Source organism: Corapipo altera, unplaced genomic scaffold (genome assembly GCF_003945725.1).
Source record: "Corapipo altera isolate COAL_440 unplaced genomic scaffold, ASM394572v1 RXGC01000072.1, whole genome shotgun sequence".
In the NCBI taxonomy this organism is placed as follows: domain Eukaryota; kingdom Metazoa; phylum Chordata; class Aves; order Passeriformes; family Pipridae; genus Corapipo; species Corapipo altera.
Window position 1 is genome coordinate 3,089,218 of NW_020884943.1, and position 22,085 is coordinate 3,111,302.

The 22,085-nt window shown below is 41.1% G+C and overlaps 1 protein-coding gene and 1 long non-coding RNA gene across 15 annotated transcripts in view; both read right to left on the reverse strand.

Annotated features, from left to right (window-relative positions):
* Nucleotides 1-22,085, reverse strand: part of NAV2 (neuron navigator 2) — a 388,787-nt gene that overhangs the window by 42,959 nt on the left and 323,743 nt on the right. For 11 of the 14 annotated variants that reach the window (XM_027662067.1, XM_027662068.1, XM_027662066.1 and 8 more), the window contains 5 exons: nt 12,202-12,340; nt 6,824-7,115; nt 5,216-5,918; nt 1,444-1,911; nt 382-447 (listed from right to left, as the gene is read on the reverse strand). In XM_027662067.1, coding sequence (XP_027517868.1) covers nt 382-447; nt 1,444-1,911; nt 5,216-5,918; nt 6,824-7,115; nt 12,202-12,340 — 1,668 coding nt within the window. The remainder of the gene's footprint in view (nt 1-381; nt 448-1,443; nt 1,912-5,215; nt 5,919-6,823; nt 7,116-12,201; nt 12,341-22,085) is intronic. The other 3 variants (XM_027662061.1, XM_027662065.1, XM_027662062.1) reach the window with 1 other exon arrangement.
* LOC113955975 lies at nt 15,125-16,075 on the reverse strand. Its single transcript, XR_003530710.1, has 3 exons — nt 16,062-16,075; nt 15,741-15,742; nt 15,125-15,253 (listed from the first exon to the last, which is right to left on the reverse strand). It is a non-coding gene; the product is annotated as an uncharacterized LOC113955975 (long non-coding RNA).

Consider the following 22,085-nt stretch of genomic DNA (forward strand, 5'->3'; position numbering starts at 1 on the left):
AGCAGCATGCCAGAGGAATGCTGAAATGCTAGTGAGAGTTTAGATTCACAGGAAAGAAAAAAAGGGCTTGATTTTCAAATTGCCTTTGGCAAAGGAATGAAGTGTATGTGGGTAATACCCCCCCACAAACCAAAAGATGTTCCCAGAAACAAGAGCAACACCAAAAACATGCCAACTCTGCCGTTCTCCAGATTGATTTGGGTAGACAGATGGGGTGTTTGAGGGACTCTCACTGGCATGTCTTTGTGTCAGTTCACACCTGAATGATGAACACAGCAGAGCACTCAACTGAGCACAGTCTGGCACGAAACAATTTGCTTCACTAAAATGGGCAACAAAACCTACAGCCTTGAGCGTACTCCTGTCCTGAGACAGCATTACCTGTCCTGTCTCCTGGGCAAAGTATTTCGGCAGAATTTGGGGCTAGCAGCAGGGGAAGAAAGAGGGCTAGAAGAATGAGTCCAACAAGACAGAAAACAAGAGAAGGAATATTAGACTGAAAAGATGAAAGAACAGAAAGGAGTTATAATAAAACAAAACCAGAAAACCGAACTCTCAGAACATTATATTCAGGTGTAATTTTCTCCACTGAGATGCAACTACAAAAATTTTGCTATCTGAATTCATAATTACACATCAGGATGCAGCTGATTTCCAATGCTTGCAAGGGTATAGTACTGCCTTCTACGAGAGGTCCCTCAGAGACCATGCATTGCCTAGTTTACTCTCATGTCAGCTCAACGAGCCACCAATACAGCTCTGATGCTGAAAAACCAGCCCTGTTCCCTCCTCCCTGCTCAGCCTCTTCCCAGCTCCTACTCTGTGTCCACACAAATACTGATGAATCTGAAACTGATCTGTCTAAAATACAATTCAGGTGATCATTTTTCACTTGGATCCAGCTTTCAATTGGATTCACCAAGCATTCACATGAATGCATGAACTGAAACATTGTAGGGAGCAGCTGGAGATGGGACAGGACAACAAGGAGAGGCTGAGAAGGGATCAAACGGCTAAGGAGATGGGGACTTCTCTTTTCAGCATCACCTCCAGAGCTCCATCAAATGTGATAAACAAGAAGTTTAAAAGGAAACAGTTGACTTTTCAAATCAAAATGATAATAACAATGGAAAGTATTTTAATATCACTATCAGATGAATTAACAGGAGATCTTTGGAAGGATAACATAGGATGCAAAATTCAAATATTAGGTATCGTGGTAGTAAAAAAAAGGTGTCACAATGGCTACCACAGCAAATTAAAAACCTCACCTGAACCCATCCTCTTTCTCTGAACTGGGGTCCTTGCTTGGAATGGCTTCTCTGTATGTCCTAGCAATACCATTCTGCATTACTTTGTAAGAAGCCTTACTTGATTTGCCAGGGCTTCATTCCCGTTTGAGACACATACAATCACTGGGAAACAAGAGAAAAATCAACTAACCTTTCAGACAATGTAGTCTTAACACTGTTGGTTCGGACAAAGGGAGTCAGAGAATCATCTTTAGAGGCTGGAATCAAGCCACCGGAGGAGTTATGGCTCAGCCCACCTCCACTGCTCAGGGAGATGTCAATGGATTCACAGCTGGTGTGAAGGCTGCTGACAGACTGGTATCCAATGCCATCCTTGCTAACGGCAGAAGAGCTACTCGCGTTGGTACCCCACGTTAAACTGTTGGAAGGAGCTGAGTGTGCTGAACTGGGACTAGAAGCCAGTGGAGACTGGTTCAGATCTGTGTTTTTACTATAGAGAGGACTGCTGCCCCCACTGCTCAGCACACCACTGCCAGATGGGGAATCAAGGTTACCCTGCTGGTTCATGGTAGCATGAGGATTGGAGATGACTACCGAGTTTTTCATATTTTCAGCTGTTGTGATGGGAACTTGTTTACTAGGCTTGCCACCAAAAAGTCTGTAAAAAAAAGACAACACGAAAAATACATAAAATGGAATATTAAGTCCAGGGATATGTTATATCTAGACCATATATCTTCTTAGCTCCAGAAAACCAATATTAAGTACAGGATCCTACATTGGACATATGCAACTATAAATTTATAATCTCCTTGTGTTCACTGTCCCTTCAATAAAGCCCAGAGGCAATTACAATAGCTTCAAATATCTTAGGTGTGTCTTCTCTGAATCATCAAATACAACTTTCACAAAGCTAAAATACAGCTTCACAGAACTAAAATACAGTCATATTCTGCTCCTTAAGGAAGAGGGATACCAGAGAAACACTGCATTGATCAATCCATAATGGAACACTAGAAGCTGAAAGCTTGTTGACCAGGCAAATTCTGTGCAAATCACCAAATGCTCTACACAGAAGCAGCATTTGCTGGGATGCAACAAGAATAATATGTATTCATATCAAATGTAGGTTTGTTTCATTCCATGAGCCAAGCTGGCTGGAAACTTTTTTAAGTGGAGAACGAGATGTTAACTGCTTTTTGGCATCTGGAACTGGCTCAGTAAAAAACTAGTTGAGTTCCAGAACTCAGAGAGGGAGGGGATATAGTCAGCATAGCTGGAGGAGGCTGACTGGGATGCAGCTGCACTGCCAAGGAAGGAGACACTTCAATTCCGTCACTAATAGTCAATGGGAAAGTTCTCAAAAGTGCAAAAGTGTCTTAGAGTAAACTTGCTTAAGACTAGGTTATCAATCATTCCAAAACTGATCTTCAAAATTAGGAAGGAAGTGTATCTTTCACTTCAGGTTCAAACATCCGCTCCAAAATGTTGCTTCTGCTTCTGCCACTTTGCTCCTGTAACTGCCTTTGGAACCTTAGTTTTCCTCACACATACCTACATGGATTTGCTTTTTTAACCATTCACTGAGGAGTACTGGGGATGAAATCTTCCAAGGGGGTATCTATCAGACTGTAGCCCTCAGAACAGAGGACCACAGCACTTCTATATGAGTGTTCCTAAAGACTTATGGTGGGTGTGCACCAGGCAGAACTTTCTCTGCTTTCAAGTTTGCCCAGGTTGTCTGTACAACACATGGACACTAAGTCACTTTGTCCAACACATCCCAGAAACACAGGCCGTGGGGCAGAGCTACAGCACACATGGAGCAAGCCCAGTGATGCCCAGAGGCACTCACTGTCTGTATTGCATGGGTGCTCCCTGCAGCTCCAGGCTACCTGTGAAGGCTGCCTGGAACACATCCTTTCTGGGTGGCTGCTACTGCACACTTGATACAAGGCACCTGGGTAACACTTCAAAGTGCCAGAGGGCAGGTTTAGATTAGACATAAGGAAGAAATCCTTCCCTGTGAGGGTGCTGAGGCCCTGGTACAGGTTGCCGAGGGAAGCTGTGGATGCCCCATCCCTGGAAATGTCCAAGGCCAGGCTGTACACGGCTTGGAGCAACCCTGTCTAATGGAAGGTGTTCCTGCCCATGGCAGAGGGGTGGAATGAGATGAACTTCATGGTCCCTTCCAACCCAAACCAGTCTGTGATTCTATTGCCTTAAGCAGCAATACCAGCTTAGGGTATTCCTGTTCCTATGCCAGAGCATACAACCTCTTCAGCTGCATTGGTCTTAAGAGATACGATCCCAGAGCTTAAAAACACCCAACTACCCCCGCAACAGTTTGCAAGCTGTTTTTAAGCTACACAGTCTTTCCTGTTTATGACAGCATAGAAGTTACATATATTCGCAGACTTATAGGTAAATCTGTATCATTACAAAGGTATGGATTCTAATTCATTGGATAACACAAAAAAAATTACAAGGTCAAAAGGAAATATGCAAAAAACAAAAACTCATCATAACTGACCATGAAAATTAAGCTCAAAATCATCTTCACTGTCATTCCAGAAAGCAGTAAAAAGCATACGAGGCCCAATTCAGGTCTGACACATTTTAGCACATGACAACTTAAGAGAGGCTGGTGAAAATTCAAGTGTGAAATTGTAAATCAAATGAGAAAATAGTTAAATTGAGCCTACGTGTCTTCTCTTTGAAGTTTCATGTATTTCTAATGTAGTATTTCAAGTACACAGCCAGCAATGTGGCTTTCTAGTAATAAAAAAATTCCCAGTCAAATTCCTATCAATATGCCTGAGGCTTGAACACTGAAAATCTGCATTTCTCATGGGCTATACTATAGAAATGAAAGGTCTATTGGAGTTTTTAAGTAGCCATTGATGAAAATTGCCTGTTCTAAGGGACATGGCTTATTTATTGATAACCAGGAACAAAATAAAGTATCTTGAATTATCCTCACACAGGGTCTTCAAATAAAACCACCCATCTAAAAACAGTTTACAGTGTTAGCTTAAGCTGCCATCACAGCCATTATGCTTGCACTGGTGCTTCAGATGGAATGTGGCTTTCTCACATCACTGGAAGCAGGATGATGTAGCATAACCATATGGGTATTATGGGTGTCAAGACAGAATGAAATGCAAAACACTGCAACTTGAAACAGACAAGCTACTCAATGTCAAATTCAATTGAGAAATAATATTAACAGAATTTTCATCAGTATCAAGGTTTTGATGTACACTGCATCAACAAATTAATTCCTCACCAACTACATGCTAGTGCTAAAATAATGTATGGGCTACTCTTGGAGAAATAGAAGACAGATAGGATTTTTGTTCAATAAATAGTATTAAAATAACAAAATTTAACCCAGCTTAGACAGTAACTTTATTTAGGGTTCTTCTATACAGGCTAAAATATTGAGTCTTGCAACATACTGGCCTAATCCACACAACTAGAAGATTGCTTTAGGTGAATCTAAGCACAGCAGGCCAAGTTATGCCACTGTCATCAAGAAAATCTGAGATAACTCTCCCATTGTCAGTTTATCCTTTGATCAACCATTGGAGGTTTGTTACATACACATTGGTGCAAGAACTCTTCAGTAACCCTCAGGTAAGAAAACACTTATTCCTGTGATATCTGCATGGATAAAAGCCTTCAGGTATGACCTTTGTAACAAAGAGACTCAAGTCACAAATGGCAAACTTTCTGCCAGACAGGTTTGGGTTTTTTCCCAAAAGTTAAATTTTTGCTGCTGTTGTGTGACGGCCTGAGTATTCACAACACTGGCCAACCTGTTTGTGTGAAATTAAGTGTAAATCCAAAGGACACTAAATAGTAAGTGCTCCGCAAAACACAGCCAGGCGTGGCTGGGAGAGTCCTGTTCATTCAGCTCCCACTAACACCATCGCACAACCAAGGAATTCGTTGCCTACCTGCGCAAAGTGGGAGAGGCCACATCGGGGTACTTGACTCCTTGCTGGTGGGTACTCTGAGCTCCGCTAGAGGCAGTCTGTGATGCAGGGTTCACTTTAACTGAATTACATGAGGCCACGCTTTCGTTGTCAGACGAAATCCCTTTCTCTTTATCAGTCTGATTGACTAATCCTGGCAGAGAGTTTCCAAGGATCACCTTGGCAGGCTCTCTCATTTTAGGGACAGGTAGCCCAGCTGATTTGCTGCTTATGTTGGAGTCTATGCTACTTGTGCTAGATCTATTCCCAGCTCCACTTCTGCTACTGGATTTACTGGGCCGGGGTAAACTACGATACTGAAGATTGGTTCGTGCACTAAGTGCTAAGTAGCCATCATCATGGTTCTGGGAGCCATCAACACTAGTCTTCCGACCAGTGGTCCTACCCATGAGTCCAGATGACTTTGGGATTTTTCCCAAGGTAGCCGATCTACTGGTGAGAGTTGCCCCACTGGCAGTGATTATAGTCATGCCTACGGCTGACCCACTCTGTTTCTTAAATCCAAATGTATTAGCATTAGCAGCAGTTGTTCTAGAGTTACTTGTGGGAAGCTTTTTGGATTCATCACCACTGCTGCGTCCTGCATCTGATGGGGAACGTTTAACATGTCCAGCTTTAGGAGATAGTCTACCCTTTTCTGAAACCTTGGCGTCATCAGTTTTCCCTACAAAAATAGAAAAAGAATTCTAATATTTAATGACTTGAAAACATAAAGCAAATGATGAAACTCAAAGCAGCATGAAAAGCAAAAGCGTGTTAGCCACTAGAGTGTGGTTCAAAGTTATGATCTAGTCTGCACTGAACTTACATGCCACTCCAGTGAGTTATACATGCAGACTTGCCAGAGAAAATATGTGGTGTCTTTGCCCTCAAGAATATGAAAAGCAGAACAGTCTTTACGTAATAGTGACAGATAAGAAAAAAAGTTTCCCTATGTAGCTATCACAGATTGATCACTTTTATCATTAGACAGAAGTAGTGTTAGGCTGTTAGTATAATTTTCCTAAAAGGCATTGTTCAAGAAAGTATCTAACTTCAACTTTTTCATATACAATTCTATGCACATCCAAATAAGAGGAGAGGTATTAAATTATATTATTCAATTATGGAAACTCAATCAATTTCCATTCACACATCTGCAAGTGATAAAATTATTAATACACTTATAAGAAAAGCCAGAAATTATGTTTAGCATAAATGAACATGCTTGTTTAGTATAGCGGGGGGGGAAATCTCCTAACCACGTGTACAGCTCTTAGTTAACAGTGACTTCAAAAACTAAAAATATATTGTTTATTCTTCCCATGGCAGTACTGCGCCCAATAAATAGCTTGGTTTAAGACTGGAGTTGTCATGAAAACAACTTGCATGGTGTACTAATCTGAAATACTCATTTTCACATGAACAGAAATAGAAATGTGGACATACAAGATGCTGCATAGGTTAAAGCAATGCCTAAAAATACAGACAGGATTACCTGAAGTTCAGGTTCTGCCTCTGCAAAGGATTTAAACTGTTTTCATACTGAACACACTTTTTGGCTTGTTTATGTCTTATGCCTTTTCTCACCTGTTCCAGGTGTCTTTAATGTGCCTGAGGTGGTTGAAGGTTTAGGCCTTGGTGTGGTAATGCCAACCTGAGCTGACATGCCCCGTCGCCAGGAGCCCGTCTGTGAAATAACAGTGTTCTTCCTACCAGAAGTGCTTTTATCAGACTCATCTGACACATCAGAGGGATTCCGCCTCCATTTAGATCCTGGCTCCATTTTTATGCCGCTATCAGATCCTCCATCTGATTTCTTGACTTCATCACCGGACCATAAGGAATTCCGCTCAACTTGGGAATGCTTTTCTGCATCAGTCTAGGACAGATAAGGAATTGCAAGACAACCTTCAGAGCAGGTCTTTCTTTTAAGAAGCTTCATAAATAAGAAGCATCAAACTGAATAATCAACTCAGCAGTCATCTCTGCATAACATGCCTTTGATGAAGAAATGTCAGAGCAAGAAATGAACCCCAGTAATGACATATTTTTTTTAATTTGTTTGGAATAAAAATACAAAAAACCCTCACAACATTCACGTCCCTTGGAATAAATAAAGGGAGAAAAGCCCCCAAACCTAAACAAAAATGGGAAAAAACTCCCACTAGATTTATAAAGGACACATTCAGCTCCACGACTTTTATAATCCTCCATCTCAAATTTCTGACTAACCCTTTTACTGCAATGCCAAAAAAGCGTTTCAAACCCGTGCAGCCAGCTTTCCTTTGTTCCTGCTGCTTTCCTATCTCTTGTCTGGCAATCTGATCTCCAGAGCATGAGGAGGCAGCTTTTGGAACAGATTTGAAGATGTGGAATGCTGTTAATTCTAACCTAACATAGTAGAAGGACACCCAAGAACTGAAGATAAATGAATCCCCCAAAATTTTCTAACAATACTCAAGACTAACTTAAATACATTAATTATCCTAGTTTTTAATCTATATGCAACTCTTACAAGACTGTTTTATCCCCCTATTCTTTGCATAGACTGACTGTGCCACCAGTCTCTTATGGAGAATTTTGCAAAGCTCAGTGTTAAATAGAAAAATTTCTCATTAGCAAATCTTTGCCAAATTCTCAGAAATGTTTAAATTAAATCTATTAACCTATATATATATATATATTCCCCATACATTAGCATTTCCTATTGCTAATGATTGCTCTTTCAGAATTCTACTTCTCCTACTTCAAACGCTGTTAATTAAATCTGTCAAATTTGGTAACACCACAACAAGCTATTTTGTGATCAGGCACAAATGACAAATATCCACACATTTGACCCCAATCCAGTGAAAATTCATAGCTGAAGTGTTCTCCAACCATTGTAACACCACGGGAGACTAACAATTCCACACTTGATCGTGCAGTTCCCAAGTAGGAGCTGATGAAAGCTGGTCAGGTGCTGAGCGCCATCTCTGCCCTGCAGCCTCAGCAGAAGATGAATGCGCTCAGAACTCTGCAGTAGTCAAAAGGTATAATTTACATAAAAGGAAATTATTTTAAATATCCCAAAGCATTATAAAGCTCACAGCCTTTATCCCTTTGGATAATCAGAAAAGCACAGCACAGGAAAGGCTGCAAGATCATTTACTGTGCCTTCAGCAAAATGCTCTTTTATTTTTAAGTTTCTAAAACATGTTTTAAGTTTATGACTTTTCTTTTCCTACCAGATCACACCATTAATATTAAAGAATCACACCATTAATATTAAAGAATTTAGAGGAATTTGGTTGCATTTCCTCTGCTTTTTACTGTAATTACTTTTTTTTTTAAAGCCTGAAAAACTAGTTAAGCAATCAGTATGTGAAAGCTGACACCACATATCACAATAGTCTTTCTTCAGTCAGGGGAAACAGTTTGAGCTTGGGTTATTTATCTACATATTGGGTCATTATACTAACAAGCATTTCGAATTTTGGATTTAGATAATATTATATTCTTGTACTTTCCTCGTGCAAAAGTTGTTTCCCTGCCTCTCCATTCAAAGAGAGTAACTCAGCACAGGCTTGAATGAGACTCTGCTTTCTAATTCCCATCTCTTTGTATGGATGCCAGGTTTGGGGATGATGGGTTAGCTTTCTATTCCTGACCACTGGTAGGTGTGCAATAAATTCACAGTGTGACTGTTCCTATGTCCTAAGCCTCTCCAAAATCATCGTTTCATGCAAATCTCCTACATTTACAGACCCTGGAAGAGAGCACAGGCAAGAAGTAACAAATAATCAACCAACAAAACCACCTAAACACCATCCCTCACATTAGTATCTTGTTTCAAGTTCCTTGTCTAGACTGTTAGTGTCCAAAAGCATGAACACTACCTCAAGAGCATACTTGCTAGTAAAGGGCTTACTCTAGTTTTAGTTGACTAGGAAATACTCTTGTACTTTATATTTCCCCTCTTTTACATCTATAAGATTAGTACAGTCTCCTCAGAGAGAACAGCACTGCAAGAAGTCCTCTCCCTCTGCTCTCTTCCATTTCATTCCACTACTACACCCACGGCCAAAGTTCTTCTGTAGCCTTTGAAATGCTGCACCTCCACCTTTGAAGCCCTCTGGCCAGAGATGCTTCTGTTTAATGGTAAACTCTGAGAACAGCACAGGAACATAACTAAGGAATCAAAACCAAAACACAGTGAAACCTGGCTTAGGGATTGCAGCTGAAACTCCACCCACCTGGAAGGGTGAAAGTGGAAATACTGTTTACTGGAGGTCATGGCAAGACACAGTGAGCATGAGCTGGAAGCAAAGCCTGCAACCCACTGAGCTGGGAGTAAACCACCAGGATTTCTCAACTTATTCCTACAGTTTTGTAAATCTATTCCTGAGGCTGTGAACAGACCAAACACATCTTTGCTGAGAAGTTGCCTGGATTCAACTGCGTAGGGATGCTGCTGTTTTCTGTTTAAAGGAACCCTTCCATCTTCTGATCTTTTTACCATCACTTGAGTGAATTTATTACTTAGTCTCTTTCCTTTTCAATCTATTTCAGTTAAATAAGTTATTTTCAAATGCCCACCAGGTTCTAATTTCTCCTTAAAATACATGTATGATGTGACTTTAAAGGTATACTACATGTAAAAAGTAACTTATCTAAGTCTGTGGAATATAAGGAAAAAATATTAGGGCCACAAAACTAATAAAGCTCATATATTAAGTGGTTTGGTGCCTGACATTATCACAGCAAGACATGGGAACATGGTAAAGCAAATTCTGGCTCCCATCACTAACTTACTCAGAAACAACTTGCAAACACCTTCATTGTATTGCTACAAAAAGGGGCTACAACTATGAACATCTATGAAGATGGAGTTAATATCATATTTAAGTCCTGCTTCTCAAAGATGGGGCAACTACAGCTTCTGAGTACTCAGCAGCTCTGGAAATCAGTTTCTTAACAGTCTTTTTCCTACTGCAACTATACCTTCTTCCTTTGCAGAGATGATTCTGCCTGAGTTACTGATTTTATCAGAGACATTGACAAGTTCAGGCTCTCTCCCTTTGATGTTGCTGCATTATTTGCCTGAACTACCAGCTGCACATGTATTAGCTTCAAGCTTCTTCTTTAATTATTTGAATTCCAACTTCTGTACCACCTCAAAAAGATGTGACAGAATCACAGCAGCTTAAAAGTGCCTCCTATTTAGGAAAACCAAAGCAGTGGTGAGAAGAAAAGGCCACACTCCTCTGCAGATATCTGCTGGTCCTTTAAGGCTCACCATCCTGGGGAAGGCAAACCTGGGCACAGGCCACCATACAGTCCTCCAGGCAAGACAGAAAATGTGTCTCTGCAGCATTCACTGCATCATGAGCTGCGAGGACTACTTTGGGTAGCAAAAAATCAACCCTGAAAGCTAAACATTCCATCCCTTCAAGCTGTTTTCATTCTCTTGGTTGACAAGATTAGGGTATTCTGCTCAAACGAAAATGGACTATTTTATGGACAATAATAACAGTAATAACTAGAATAAGGATTATCATTCATGAAAACTGAGGAGAGAAGCAGGTCACAGACACACATAAAAAACCTGCAAACATGACTTATACGTTCTTGGCTCATAGTTTCCTCCTCCTATACCTACACTCTACTGCCTGTACAAGCTCCAACTACTTTTCTTCAGGTGTTTGTCTGCACCCTCTTGGATGCTGTAATACTTGTGGAGGAGGAAGAGGGGTTCATCAACACAGATTTTGATCTCTCAGAGGTGTTTCCAAGAATCTGATCCATCAGATGATAGAAGTCATATGAGTTTCTGGTTTTTTTCCCTAGGTTAATGTTTAGTCATGTCTCCCTATTCTTCCCTTTTTTTTTTCCCCCAGCAGTATTACAATGTTGACACAGCAACAACCGTCAAAAAGTACTTCTAGTTGTCCATCTTACTCTCTGTTAGGTACTGACAAACACACTTGATTGATCTTAACTCCTCTCAGCTTGTATGGGACTTCTATTAGCAGTTCAAAGTGCACATGAAATCACTGATACACAACCAGAGGCTACCTGGAAACCCTTAATGGAGGCTCAAATATTCACTTCATGGCAAGGGAACAAAGACTACTATATGCCTGCACCACAGTCCTGCAGACAGAGCAATACTTCACAGCAACCACAGGTCTACATTAAAACTGTTATTAAAAACAGATTTAGGGTCCCATAATGAACAGGACTGGAGAAGATTAAAAGAGGAAGGAAACTGAGGAGAAGGTCATATACCTACATCCCTCTCCTCTATCTGCTGCAATGCCAAGTCACCACATCCCAGTGGCTTTGGCACACAACACTCAAGTCCCTCAAGCAGGGCGTACAAAGAACAAAGCTAGACTTTCTAGTCCTTCACATTTCCAAACAAAATTCTGTGCAATTGGGGAAAAAAGAGCAGTTTATATTACTGCAAATCTCTGCGTTATGAGCTTATTTGATAAACAAAAAACTGTTAGATACCTTCCTATGTTCTACCCTCTTTGGATGAGTGGCATCTGAGCAAAAAATGTACACGTATCCTGCTGATGGATGTAAAATTTATCCTCCTATGAAACGCTGCCAAACATAGAAAGCCTGCAGTAACAGAGAGTTCTGGAAATTTAATAAAATCTATTTCATGCTTACGTTTCTGATGGAAGTGTAAATAACCGTTAAAGTTTCATATTGACTTTATTAAATTCTTAGAATATAAATATTCTAAGAATATTTAAGAAAAGAACATAATACATTTTCTAGAGGTAAAAAAAAAAAAAAAAATCCTATTTACATCAGTTTTCCGTCCAGCAGTGCTTCTAGGAAGGCAAAAAGCCTTTGTTGTGACACCACTGCAGCAGAGATGCCACAAATTTCCCCCATGGAGGAAATATTTGTAAATGCCAAGGATGATAATAAATATCAATGTTACTTGTATAAACCAAAAATCTTACCTGTGCATCTAAGTTTTTGCGGGAGGAAGCAGGTGTGTTGGCATAGGAGCTGATAGAGGAGCTGGTGTTAATGTCATCAGTACTGAGATTATCTATGGTGTCACTGATCCCGCTGCTGACAGAGCTGCTGTCGTCCCAGCTGGAGAAAAAGCACAAGGAAGGTAGGAAAATAAGGATCAAAAGACAAAACATCATTCAAAAGGAAAACTATTATTTCTACAAGCAGCCCATTAACTATATGTTTGCCACAGAGCCCAGTGTATACCATCATTAATGCACCATCATTAACCAACAGCACCAAGACATAGCTCTTCCTACTCAATCAAAATGTGTGCCTGCAGTCCCAGGACAAGGAAAAGTAGTGCTATGAAGGGATATTAGGAAGAAATTCTTCCTTGTGAGGGTGGTCAGGCTTTGGCACAGGTTGCCCAGAGAAGCTGCGGCTGCCCCATCCCTGGAAGTGTCCAAGGCCAGGTTGGATAGGGCTTGGAGCGACCTGGTCTGGTGGAAGGTGTTCCTGCCCATGGCAGGGGGTTGAAACTGGATGATCTTTAAGGTCCCTTCCAATTCAAACCAGTTTATGATTCTACAGTCTCCAAGTAGACATAGCACTGACTTGCTCAGCCATAAAACAGAGTTGGAGCTTAAATGCCAGGAAAAAGATCATCCTGAAACAATCTTTTGTACCTGAGTGTTACACAGACCTGGGCAACAACCTGGATCTACCACCCACAGCATCACCAGCCTCAGAAAATTTTAGTGATTGAAAGTTTAGTCCTTCAGAGGGTACATAACTCTCCTGAGCTGTACCACACACCCCTTTCAAGGAGATCTACTAATCAGGACTACCTTCTTCCAGCATTTTCTAGTAAACGAAAAATGTGTAACTGGAAGTTTAGGACACACAAAGCACCGACAAAATGAAAGTCCATGCCTGAAGTGATTTGAGTGTTAGAACAGGAAGAATCAAAACGATCTAACAACTGAGCCAGATCCACCACTCCTAAAATGCCTGTAAAAATAAGCTGCTCAAGGAAGAGATTTATAAACCAGCTTACAAATGCTCCACCTCTAAGAACAATGAAGCCAGGACTGAAACACAGTCCTGGAAATACCTCTGTGAAGACATTTCAGTCCACTGATAGATAATTGCTGGAAATGAGTAAATATATATATATACACCATAGATCATTTGCAAGAAGTAAGAGCTCTGGCAGCTCTCTAACCTCAGCTTCAGATTTTGGGAGCTCCAGACTCTCTTCCCTATTCCATTTCTGTTTGGTTTACAAACTTGTAGCAGAGATTGCAGTGAGGCTTTTGACTGGGGGAGTGAAAGACATTCACAAAATGATATACTGAACAGTTAATATATGCATTTCAAACTGAATTGTGTGTTGAGGAAGTGAACCATGTAAAGAAAGGCAACCTATCCCTGGCTTCCTGAGCTTTATTCATAGCTTCACCACTGATTTACTATAGTTTGACTTTTGGATATTAGAAAGGGTTCAGAAAGTGCATCGCCATATCTGACTTGGCCGCGCTGATCCTCATGGAGTGAGATGATCATTTTAAGGAGCTTGGGGGGACAACCTAAACATTCCAAAATCTGCCATAGACCTTTTCTGCTCACAGTATCGAAAGCCTTGGTGAGGTCAACAAAGGTTACATAAAGACCTTTGTTCTGTTCCCTGCATTTCTCCTGCAGTTGTCTGAGAACAAATACCCTGTCTGTGGTACTCCTGTTGGCTCTGAAACCAGATTGGCTTTGGGGTAGAATTCCTTCTGCTATAGCAGGTATTAGTCTGTTCAAGAGTATTCTTGCCAGGATTTTGCCAGGATTTTTGGTGTGAAACAAGGCTGTGTTCTTGCACCAACCCTATTCACAGTCTTTTTCAGCATGAAGCTCCAAAGGGCCACGGCAGACCTTGATGATCAGGACGGTATCTACATTCGATATCGTACTGATGGAAGCCTTTTCAACCTTAGGCAACTGAAGGCCCACACTAAGACCTTAAACCATCTTGTCTGGGAGCTGCTTTATGCTGATGATGCCACCCTTGTTGCCCACACAGAAGCAGCTCTGTAGCGTTTAACATCCTGCTTTGCAGACACTCTTTGGGCTGGAAGTCAGCTTAAAGAAGACAGAAGTTCTCTATCAACCGGCACCTCAGGAAGTCTTCCATCATCCCCATAGCACCGTTGGCGAATCAGAGCTCAAATCAGTCCAGCAGTTTAATTACCTAGGCAGCCTCATCTCCTTGGATGGTAAGATTGACGGAGAGATAGACAACAGGTTAGCAAAGGCACTATAGTGCCTTCGGAAAGCTTCATTAAAGAGTTTGGCGAAATAAACACTTGAAGAAAAGTACAAAGATCAGTGTTTACAGAGCCATAGTGCTGTCTACTCTCTTATATGGATCTGAATCATGGGTCATCTACCGCCACCACCTGTGACTCTTAGAATGCTTCCATCAACGCTGCCTCCGTACAATCCCTAACATCCGCTGGTCAGATTATGTGACTAACACGTCTGTTCTAGAACAAGCAGCAGTCACAAGCATTGAGGCCATGTTGCTGAGAACACGGCTGCGCTGGGCAGGGCACGTCTCCAGGATGAAGGACCACCGCCTCCCTAAGATCTTGCTTTATGGTGAACTTGACACTGGCTGCCGCAAGAGAGGAGCCCCGAAGAGGAGATACAAGGACTCCCTGAAACAACATCTCAGCCTTGGCCATATTGATCAACATAACTGGTCTACTCTGGCCTCCAATCGGGAGGTCTGGAGACACACTATCTATAACGCTGCTGATGCTTTTGAGAAAGCACGCAGGATCACTCTTGAGGAGAACAGGCAACGCAGAAAGAATCGTGTCTTTCAGAATATACCACCTAAGGAGTCTTTGCAGAATATATCACCTAAGGAGTCTTTCTGTTGTGCCTTTTGCAACCGGACGTGCCTATCTCAAATTGGCCTCTTTAGTCACCAGCACGCTTGTAATAAACATGGGTAGAGCCCCTCCTCAAATCTTCGTTCACGAAGCCTAGCCATGACTATAGTCTGACTACATAAACTTTGGCAACTTTGAAAGGAGAATCATTTCATTTTTCTCACTTAGCACTACAAAACAGCTACCTGTATGAGTTTTAACGATGATTTAATAATTTTAATTGCTTTTTGCTTACTTGGGAGTACTCTGTTCACCCACATCTATGTAAGGCCTTTGAGGGAACTGAGCCCAGTTTGCCGGACCACATGAACCACGGGGACATCCTCCCCCAGCATGTTATTGCTGGCAGCTACTCCTTGCTTACTGCTCTGTTCCCAGTGAAGGTCCTCAGCAATCTGCCAGCACAGCCATTTGTATCCCTGATCCCCATTTGTGCTCCTTCTCCCCATATCCCTGCAGATAAGTCAGCTGGGAACCTCAGATCAACAGCTTCCGCCAGTCAGATCACTTTTTGTCTTCAGGAAATTTGGGATGCTCAGTCACACTGCTCTGCTGGCAGAGAACAGGGATGGGGAGGGACAGTGACCCACTGCTGACTCCTACCACAGGCATGGAGCCTTAAGGCAGCCTTTTCATGTGCTGTTCTCCAACTCATGAAAATACACTCCTGCCAGCCCTGATTGACTTTCAGGAGTGTCCTAGTTACACAAAAGGTCCTGGATTTCCAAAAAGATTTTCTGAACCATATTCGATAAACCCACAGATAAACTCCAGCTCTCCTGATTGGAAAGAAATCCTGCACTTCAGAGTGTTGGTGTTGCTACAAAGGAAAGAGATAATTTTGTTTCCTAGATTTGCCTTCACCTGGATACTTTTAAAGAGGAATACACCATAATACAAAATAGAAATACATGTTAAAATAAAACTCACAGTGTGAGACCTATTGAGTCTGAGAAAGTCAGACAGCCAGATTTGACACAGCAGTTTTATTTGCTATTTTCCAAAATCTTTTTCAGCAAACTGAATGAAGGATATGCTGCCCACACAAAGAAATCCATGGAATGTTAGGGAAGGGATAATTGAAGATTTGGAAAAAGACTAAAAGACTTCTTTAAAGCATCTTTTTGTTTAGACTAGGCAATTAAATATTACAATGCAAAATATTGAAAGCCATGTTACTTCTAAATTTCAGTTTTGAAAACAGGTCTTATACCTGATATTAATTTCTGTTGCAAAACCTGTACCATAAAACAATTACAATTCCTAGATTTTATAAGTCTACAAATAAGGATACAAAACAGTTAATAAAATAACTGATTAAAAGAACATGCTTCTCATTTTCCAAAGTTCTGTGTAGCGACTAAAACATTTTCTATTCTTGAAGCTATAATAAAATAATAACAACCATAACAATAATAATAGTATCAATAATGACAATGTTTTCCATGCTTAACAGTTTTAATTTCCTTCTTATGGATATATGGCAATGGGCAAAAAAAAAAATTAGGTACACTAATTTTTCTCTGTGGGACTCATAGTCCCATCTTGAATGTATAGAATGTATAGAAACATTCAATTTTCAAGCACTCACCATTCTTGAACTATCACAGGCCCCAGTTCATCAGCATCTAAAGAATGCGTTTAATGTTAATCATAAGTAGTTTTTCTGGCATCAACCAGTCCTGTTGGTTTCAGTTGGGCAATCTGAGGCATTATGAAAATATCTGAGTGCCCTTCTGAACTGGGACATGTGCCTGAGGACAAAGGTAGAAACATGCACCTGAATACATTGACGGTTGTGGCTTCTCCTGAAGTATATCCTGGACTTTAAATCCTTTATGTTCTGATGGAAACAATGAACAACTCCAACTCTGTATTTTTAAGTTTACTAATCTGTTACTAAAATAAAATAAGAGGTCTGAAGATAGATGTCTAGCATTTTGGGTGCCAGAAGCTAAGCAACACAGCTCTTGTAAGCGTGTTGATGACCATGATGCTCAGAGCTGTTCCAACAAGGGAAGATGCTGTGTCATCTAAACCCAGACATCTCAGATCTAGCTTTATTTAAAAAGTATCCCTTCAGTAGGGGGGAGGGAGTGCTCAGTCTCTAGCTAAAAAACAACAGGGTGTCAGAGAACAAGAAAACACCTTAAGAAATTCTAAATAATTTTGAAAACCTACATAAATAATTACTGATGTTGCATTTTGGAGTAGCACCAGAGAGGGCTGGTTTTAATGTGAGCTGCATGTAGAATTCACTGAACTCTGTAACTTACATGCTAATGTAAGCAACTTTCTAAGTATACAACATATACTGCTAAAAACTATTGCAATTAAACCACATGTACTATTTAACCTGCTTGGCAGTGATCCATTACACATAAAAAGCTCTTCCCTCCAATAAGTCCATCACTAATTGCACCAAATCACTGTATTTGGTACAATATACACACCATGGACACACTACTCCATGTCCATGGAAAAAGATGGACACATGGGTGAAGACTGGGGCTTCTCCAGGGGAAGAGGTAACTGTTACCAAAGTGAGGTATCTGTTTCACATTGTTCTTCAAGCCACCCCAAGCCCTCCACATAAATTAGTTCACTTTTACCTTGATCCAGTGCCTTGATGGTTAAAGTCATAAGCAAGGAAGCAGAATGGGGCATCTAACAGCCCTAATTATGGTGTTCTTGGCTCCCAGAACCAAGATAACATCTTTGTAATTTAGCTGCTGCAATTAATAATTTCTGATGTCAGTAAAAGTCTACTCAACCATAACCTGAAGCTGAAATGTTTGGGCTTTCCTTCTCTATTTGATCAATCACCTGAAACTTTACTTTGATTACTGAAAACTACAAAAATCTTAAAAGTGTATTATATATGGAAATTATACAACCACCCACTTAAAAACTCCCACAACCCTGCCCCCTGCTCTCTATGAAACCAAATACTTTCCTCTCCCTCCCCACCTCACTCTGCTCACCCTAATGCAACTTACAACATTGCTACTATGATCACCCACCTACAGCACCAGATCAGCTACTCAAAGCTGCTTTTTGAAACAGGTTTGCAAAGTGGTTAGGCTCAGACTTGAATTTTTCCACAGTCTATCAGCACTTTTCCATCTTGCATAATAATCATCCACAGAATTGGCTCTTCTTTGTCAGCTTGGACAGCAAATCATTTTGTGATCCCTAGGATAGTCTCCTCGCTGCAGAAATCTTCCCGCTTTGCAAAGGAGCCATTAAAATCCTACTAAATAAAGCTATTGTTAAAGGCTGAGAATGCATCTTTTCTGTAGATGGGTGTGGATTTTAACTTTGTTGGATCTTCACTCAAAACCAAAATTACAATGAGCTGCTGAAAAATATATTTGTCCAAGAAAGGGCCTTGGGGCTTTACAATATTTCAAGTGGAAACATGGCAATTATCCTCTTCTACCTAAAAATTTAACTATTTATGAGTTGATAGGAGAACAAAAACAACAAAAAAGGTCAAGGTACGAAATGGTTGAAACTTCACAGCATCTTCAAAGATTTAAAAGGAAAAATTAAATGTGCTCTAACACAAGATAGTAAATATTTCAGTTTCCACTGTTTTTTTTCTGGAACTGTCTACAATACTGATCACTGTGTCAGAAATCCAAAAACCACATACAGACCCTTGCATGGTTAATGTGTTTTACACTGTTATTAATCACCCACCTGCCCCACGTCTTCAGTTACTCTCTCCTTACATCTCATTATAGGTATGTTAACATAAGCCACTTTGTTTCTAATCAAAAGAGGAGCCCAGCGACAGGACTGTTACCTTGAAACACTTTGTACAGCCAGACTATGAAAAGTAAACCAGGAAAAACGAATATAGACCATCTCCAGTTGTTCTTTCTGGAGCAGAATCCAATTGATCTTGAAGCCAATTCTTTTAATGACATTTTTTGGGGCAGAGTTTAAGTGCTGGAAATGTCCTGTGAGCTATTCAGACGTTTTCATGTTTAGTGACTATTCGGGTAACTGTCAGCAGCTCTCTGTCAAGTTCTGTTTAGAATTCATCAAGATAAGGTTTCAGGATTTACATTAAAAATACCTATTGGTAAAGGGAATAACTCACAGAACAAAATCAATCAGTGTTGAAAAAGTCTGGGTTAGAAAAGATTTGGAGAAGCTAGAAAACCGCACATGCTCTTTTCCTTTAATCTTTTTATATCAGTGCTAATAATCTTAAGAAAATAAAACTGGATTTTATTTTGTCCCTTAAAATCTAACCAGGAATTTGACCAAGCCATTGTCGAAGTTGAACACAAATGAGCACACACACACAGGACCTGCTAAACCCAGGTAATCTCAGGGAGTTACCATTTGAAACACTCTAAAGCTTCATGAAACAATCTGACTTTCCACTGAACATCATCATATCCTGCTCTGAAGCAGATATTACAGTGGCACCTTCTTCACCTGCAGGCTTTGCTCAGAGCCCCTTCAGCCATGGCTGTCTGGAGTCACTGAGTCAGCAGACAGCACAACTCTATTCAGTTGCAAAGTGCTTTACTGGTGGAACTTGGTTTTTTGGCCGTTGTTCACAACCAGGGTTCCTCTGGCACCTCCACAGCCTTGGGGAAGGGGAGAAACCAGAGCCTGTGACCCAAGTGCTGGAGGAACTCCCAGCAAGGTCTGTAAAATTTAGTGTACAATACTACAACCAGCTACCAGCCCCCCCTCTTGCATTCAAAACCTATAAACCATATTTTTGGTGTTCCCCATTTATTGTTCTGTCTGAAGACTCACTGTGTTTATAAAGCAGTTTACAGACCAGCTCTACATTGTGTGCACAGAGTACCCCCTTGGCCAGCAGCACACTCACCTCCCTGCTTTGAAGGTCATGGGATTAATGCTCATCCCTGATCATGTCCGTGCCACTACACTGACTTCAGTGAAAGCTGGAAACAAAATCAGTGTCTTCATATCACAATAAGGTCAGCGTTAAATCTCAGTCATCACGTTAAAAAACACGCTTTGTTTGTTCTGCCTTTGTTTCCATGACAGTAAGAAGTGCTGAGAAGTCTTCTAATCAAAGTTTACATACAAAGCCTCCGGTGCCTTCCAGAAAATAAATCCCTCTAAAGTGTACATGTGACAGCGATGGACTGAACAAATCCAGAGGTCAAGCCCAGGCCACTGGGGATGCAGTGATGGACCTCCTTAGCTCCCTGCAGTCCCCCTGGAATGAGGGAATGGGGAGGAGGTCCCTGGCAAAGATCTAGGTGTAGGTCACCCTTGCAATACGCCTCCTACTCCCTCTCAGCAAGGTCCCAGCCCAAACACCTCCTTACTACAGGCAGACAGACAAGGTGACCTGCCTTGAGGATGGACAATTATGACACGTAAAGATTAGACTGTGTGAGTTTCTTACCCTGCCTTACTCACCAGTAGCTCTTTCTTACAGCTTCTTCCTCAAAAGCAGATACTCTGGATCACATCACCTCCTTGTACAAAGACAAAATTTAAGTTTTGACTTAAAGCAGGGGCAGCACTCACTGAACAGACTGACATAGTTTCTGACACCCACCTCCTGCCCACAAGCTCCTCCAGCACTGGACTGAGCTGGTGAGAGCTCAGCAGCTCACCAGCAGTTACTAGAACCCAGCAGCTGCTTCATCAGAGGCTCCAAAACACAACAAAAACAGGGTTAAACACCAAGAAAAAAAGAATAAATCACCTCAACTCTTACAGGAGTGAGGTAACAAAAATATGTAGGGAAAGGAATGAAGGGCAGTATGGAAATAACACTATGCAAGATGCATTTAAATTCCCTGCTGCTGAGCATGCTTTTGAAAGACTCATGGACTCAACTGCCCTGTGGCCATTTGCCCTCTGGCCATTACTCCTGCACAAGTGGCAGACTGGGACCACTGGGCAGCCTCACCCAGGAAAAGGTGGATAATGAACACCCCCAGAGCCAAAACCTCCTGCAGCTGGCAGGTAGAATATGACTCCTTTACTTCCCACTCTTGTTTTAATCCATCCACTCTAACTCCACTACTGACACCAATGCAAATCTTTTAGGTCTGCAGACTGTAACCCCAAGCAAGAAACACGCAGGCACAAAATGAAGATGTGATATGCATATACGCATGAAGACTCACAGCAATTATCAGTCACTATTAAGTTTTTCCTCACTCTAAATACACTGCAAAACTCCTACATAAGTTGATCAAGGCAAAAACCTGTGCAGAGCAAACAGATTTCACACATGAGAACTGCTCCTGTCTCACAGCAGCATCAGCTGCAGCTGAGCACATGGAGACAAAGATAATGCACACACTTGCACCCTCTTCTCCCCTCAGAAAAAAAGGAGAAAAACAACAGAAACTGTCTTTCTGAATGCATCACAGCCTGCTGAAATATATCTTAAAATAAAAGCTGAACTTGGCAATAAAAAGTGTTAATTTGATCACATAGCACTGCCCCTCAAGAAGCCGAATCACTGAAAAACAACCATTGTTATCACACCAGTGATTTATAGAACAGATAGACACACAGTCAAGTAAAATACTTTATTCTTTGTAAAATGGAGTTGTGAGGAAGATGTCAGCTACTACCAACTCTGAAAGCAGGGTTTTTTCCTAGCAGAACAGTAACATTCTAAATAGTACTGATAACACCTGGTTTATGTCAGCCTTTAAAATTAGGCTTATTTGAAAGGAACTACAGAAAGGAAAAGGATCTTATAACCTTACTCAGACAAATCAGTAAGCCCACATAAATTTGCACGGGAGTGAGAATACGAACTGGATATTATGTAGCAAAAAGCAAGTGCACTCCGGGCTGGGATTTGGCCTGAAACGGACTCACATACGCCTTTGTTTCCCTGCAGAGTGAGCTCATTCCCACAGAGGTTCCTCCTTTGCACAGAAAACAGACTTAAAGTGCTAAAA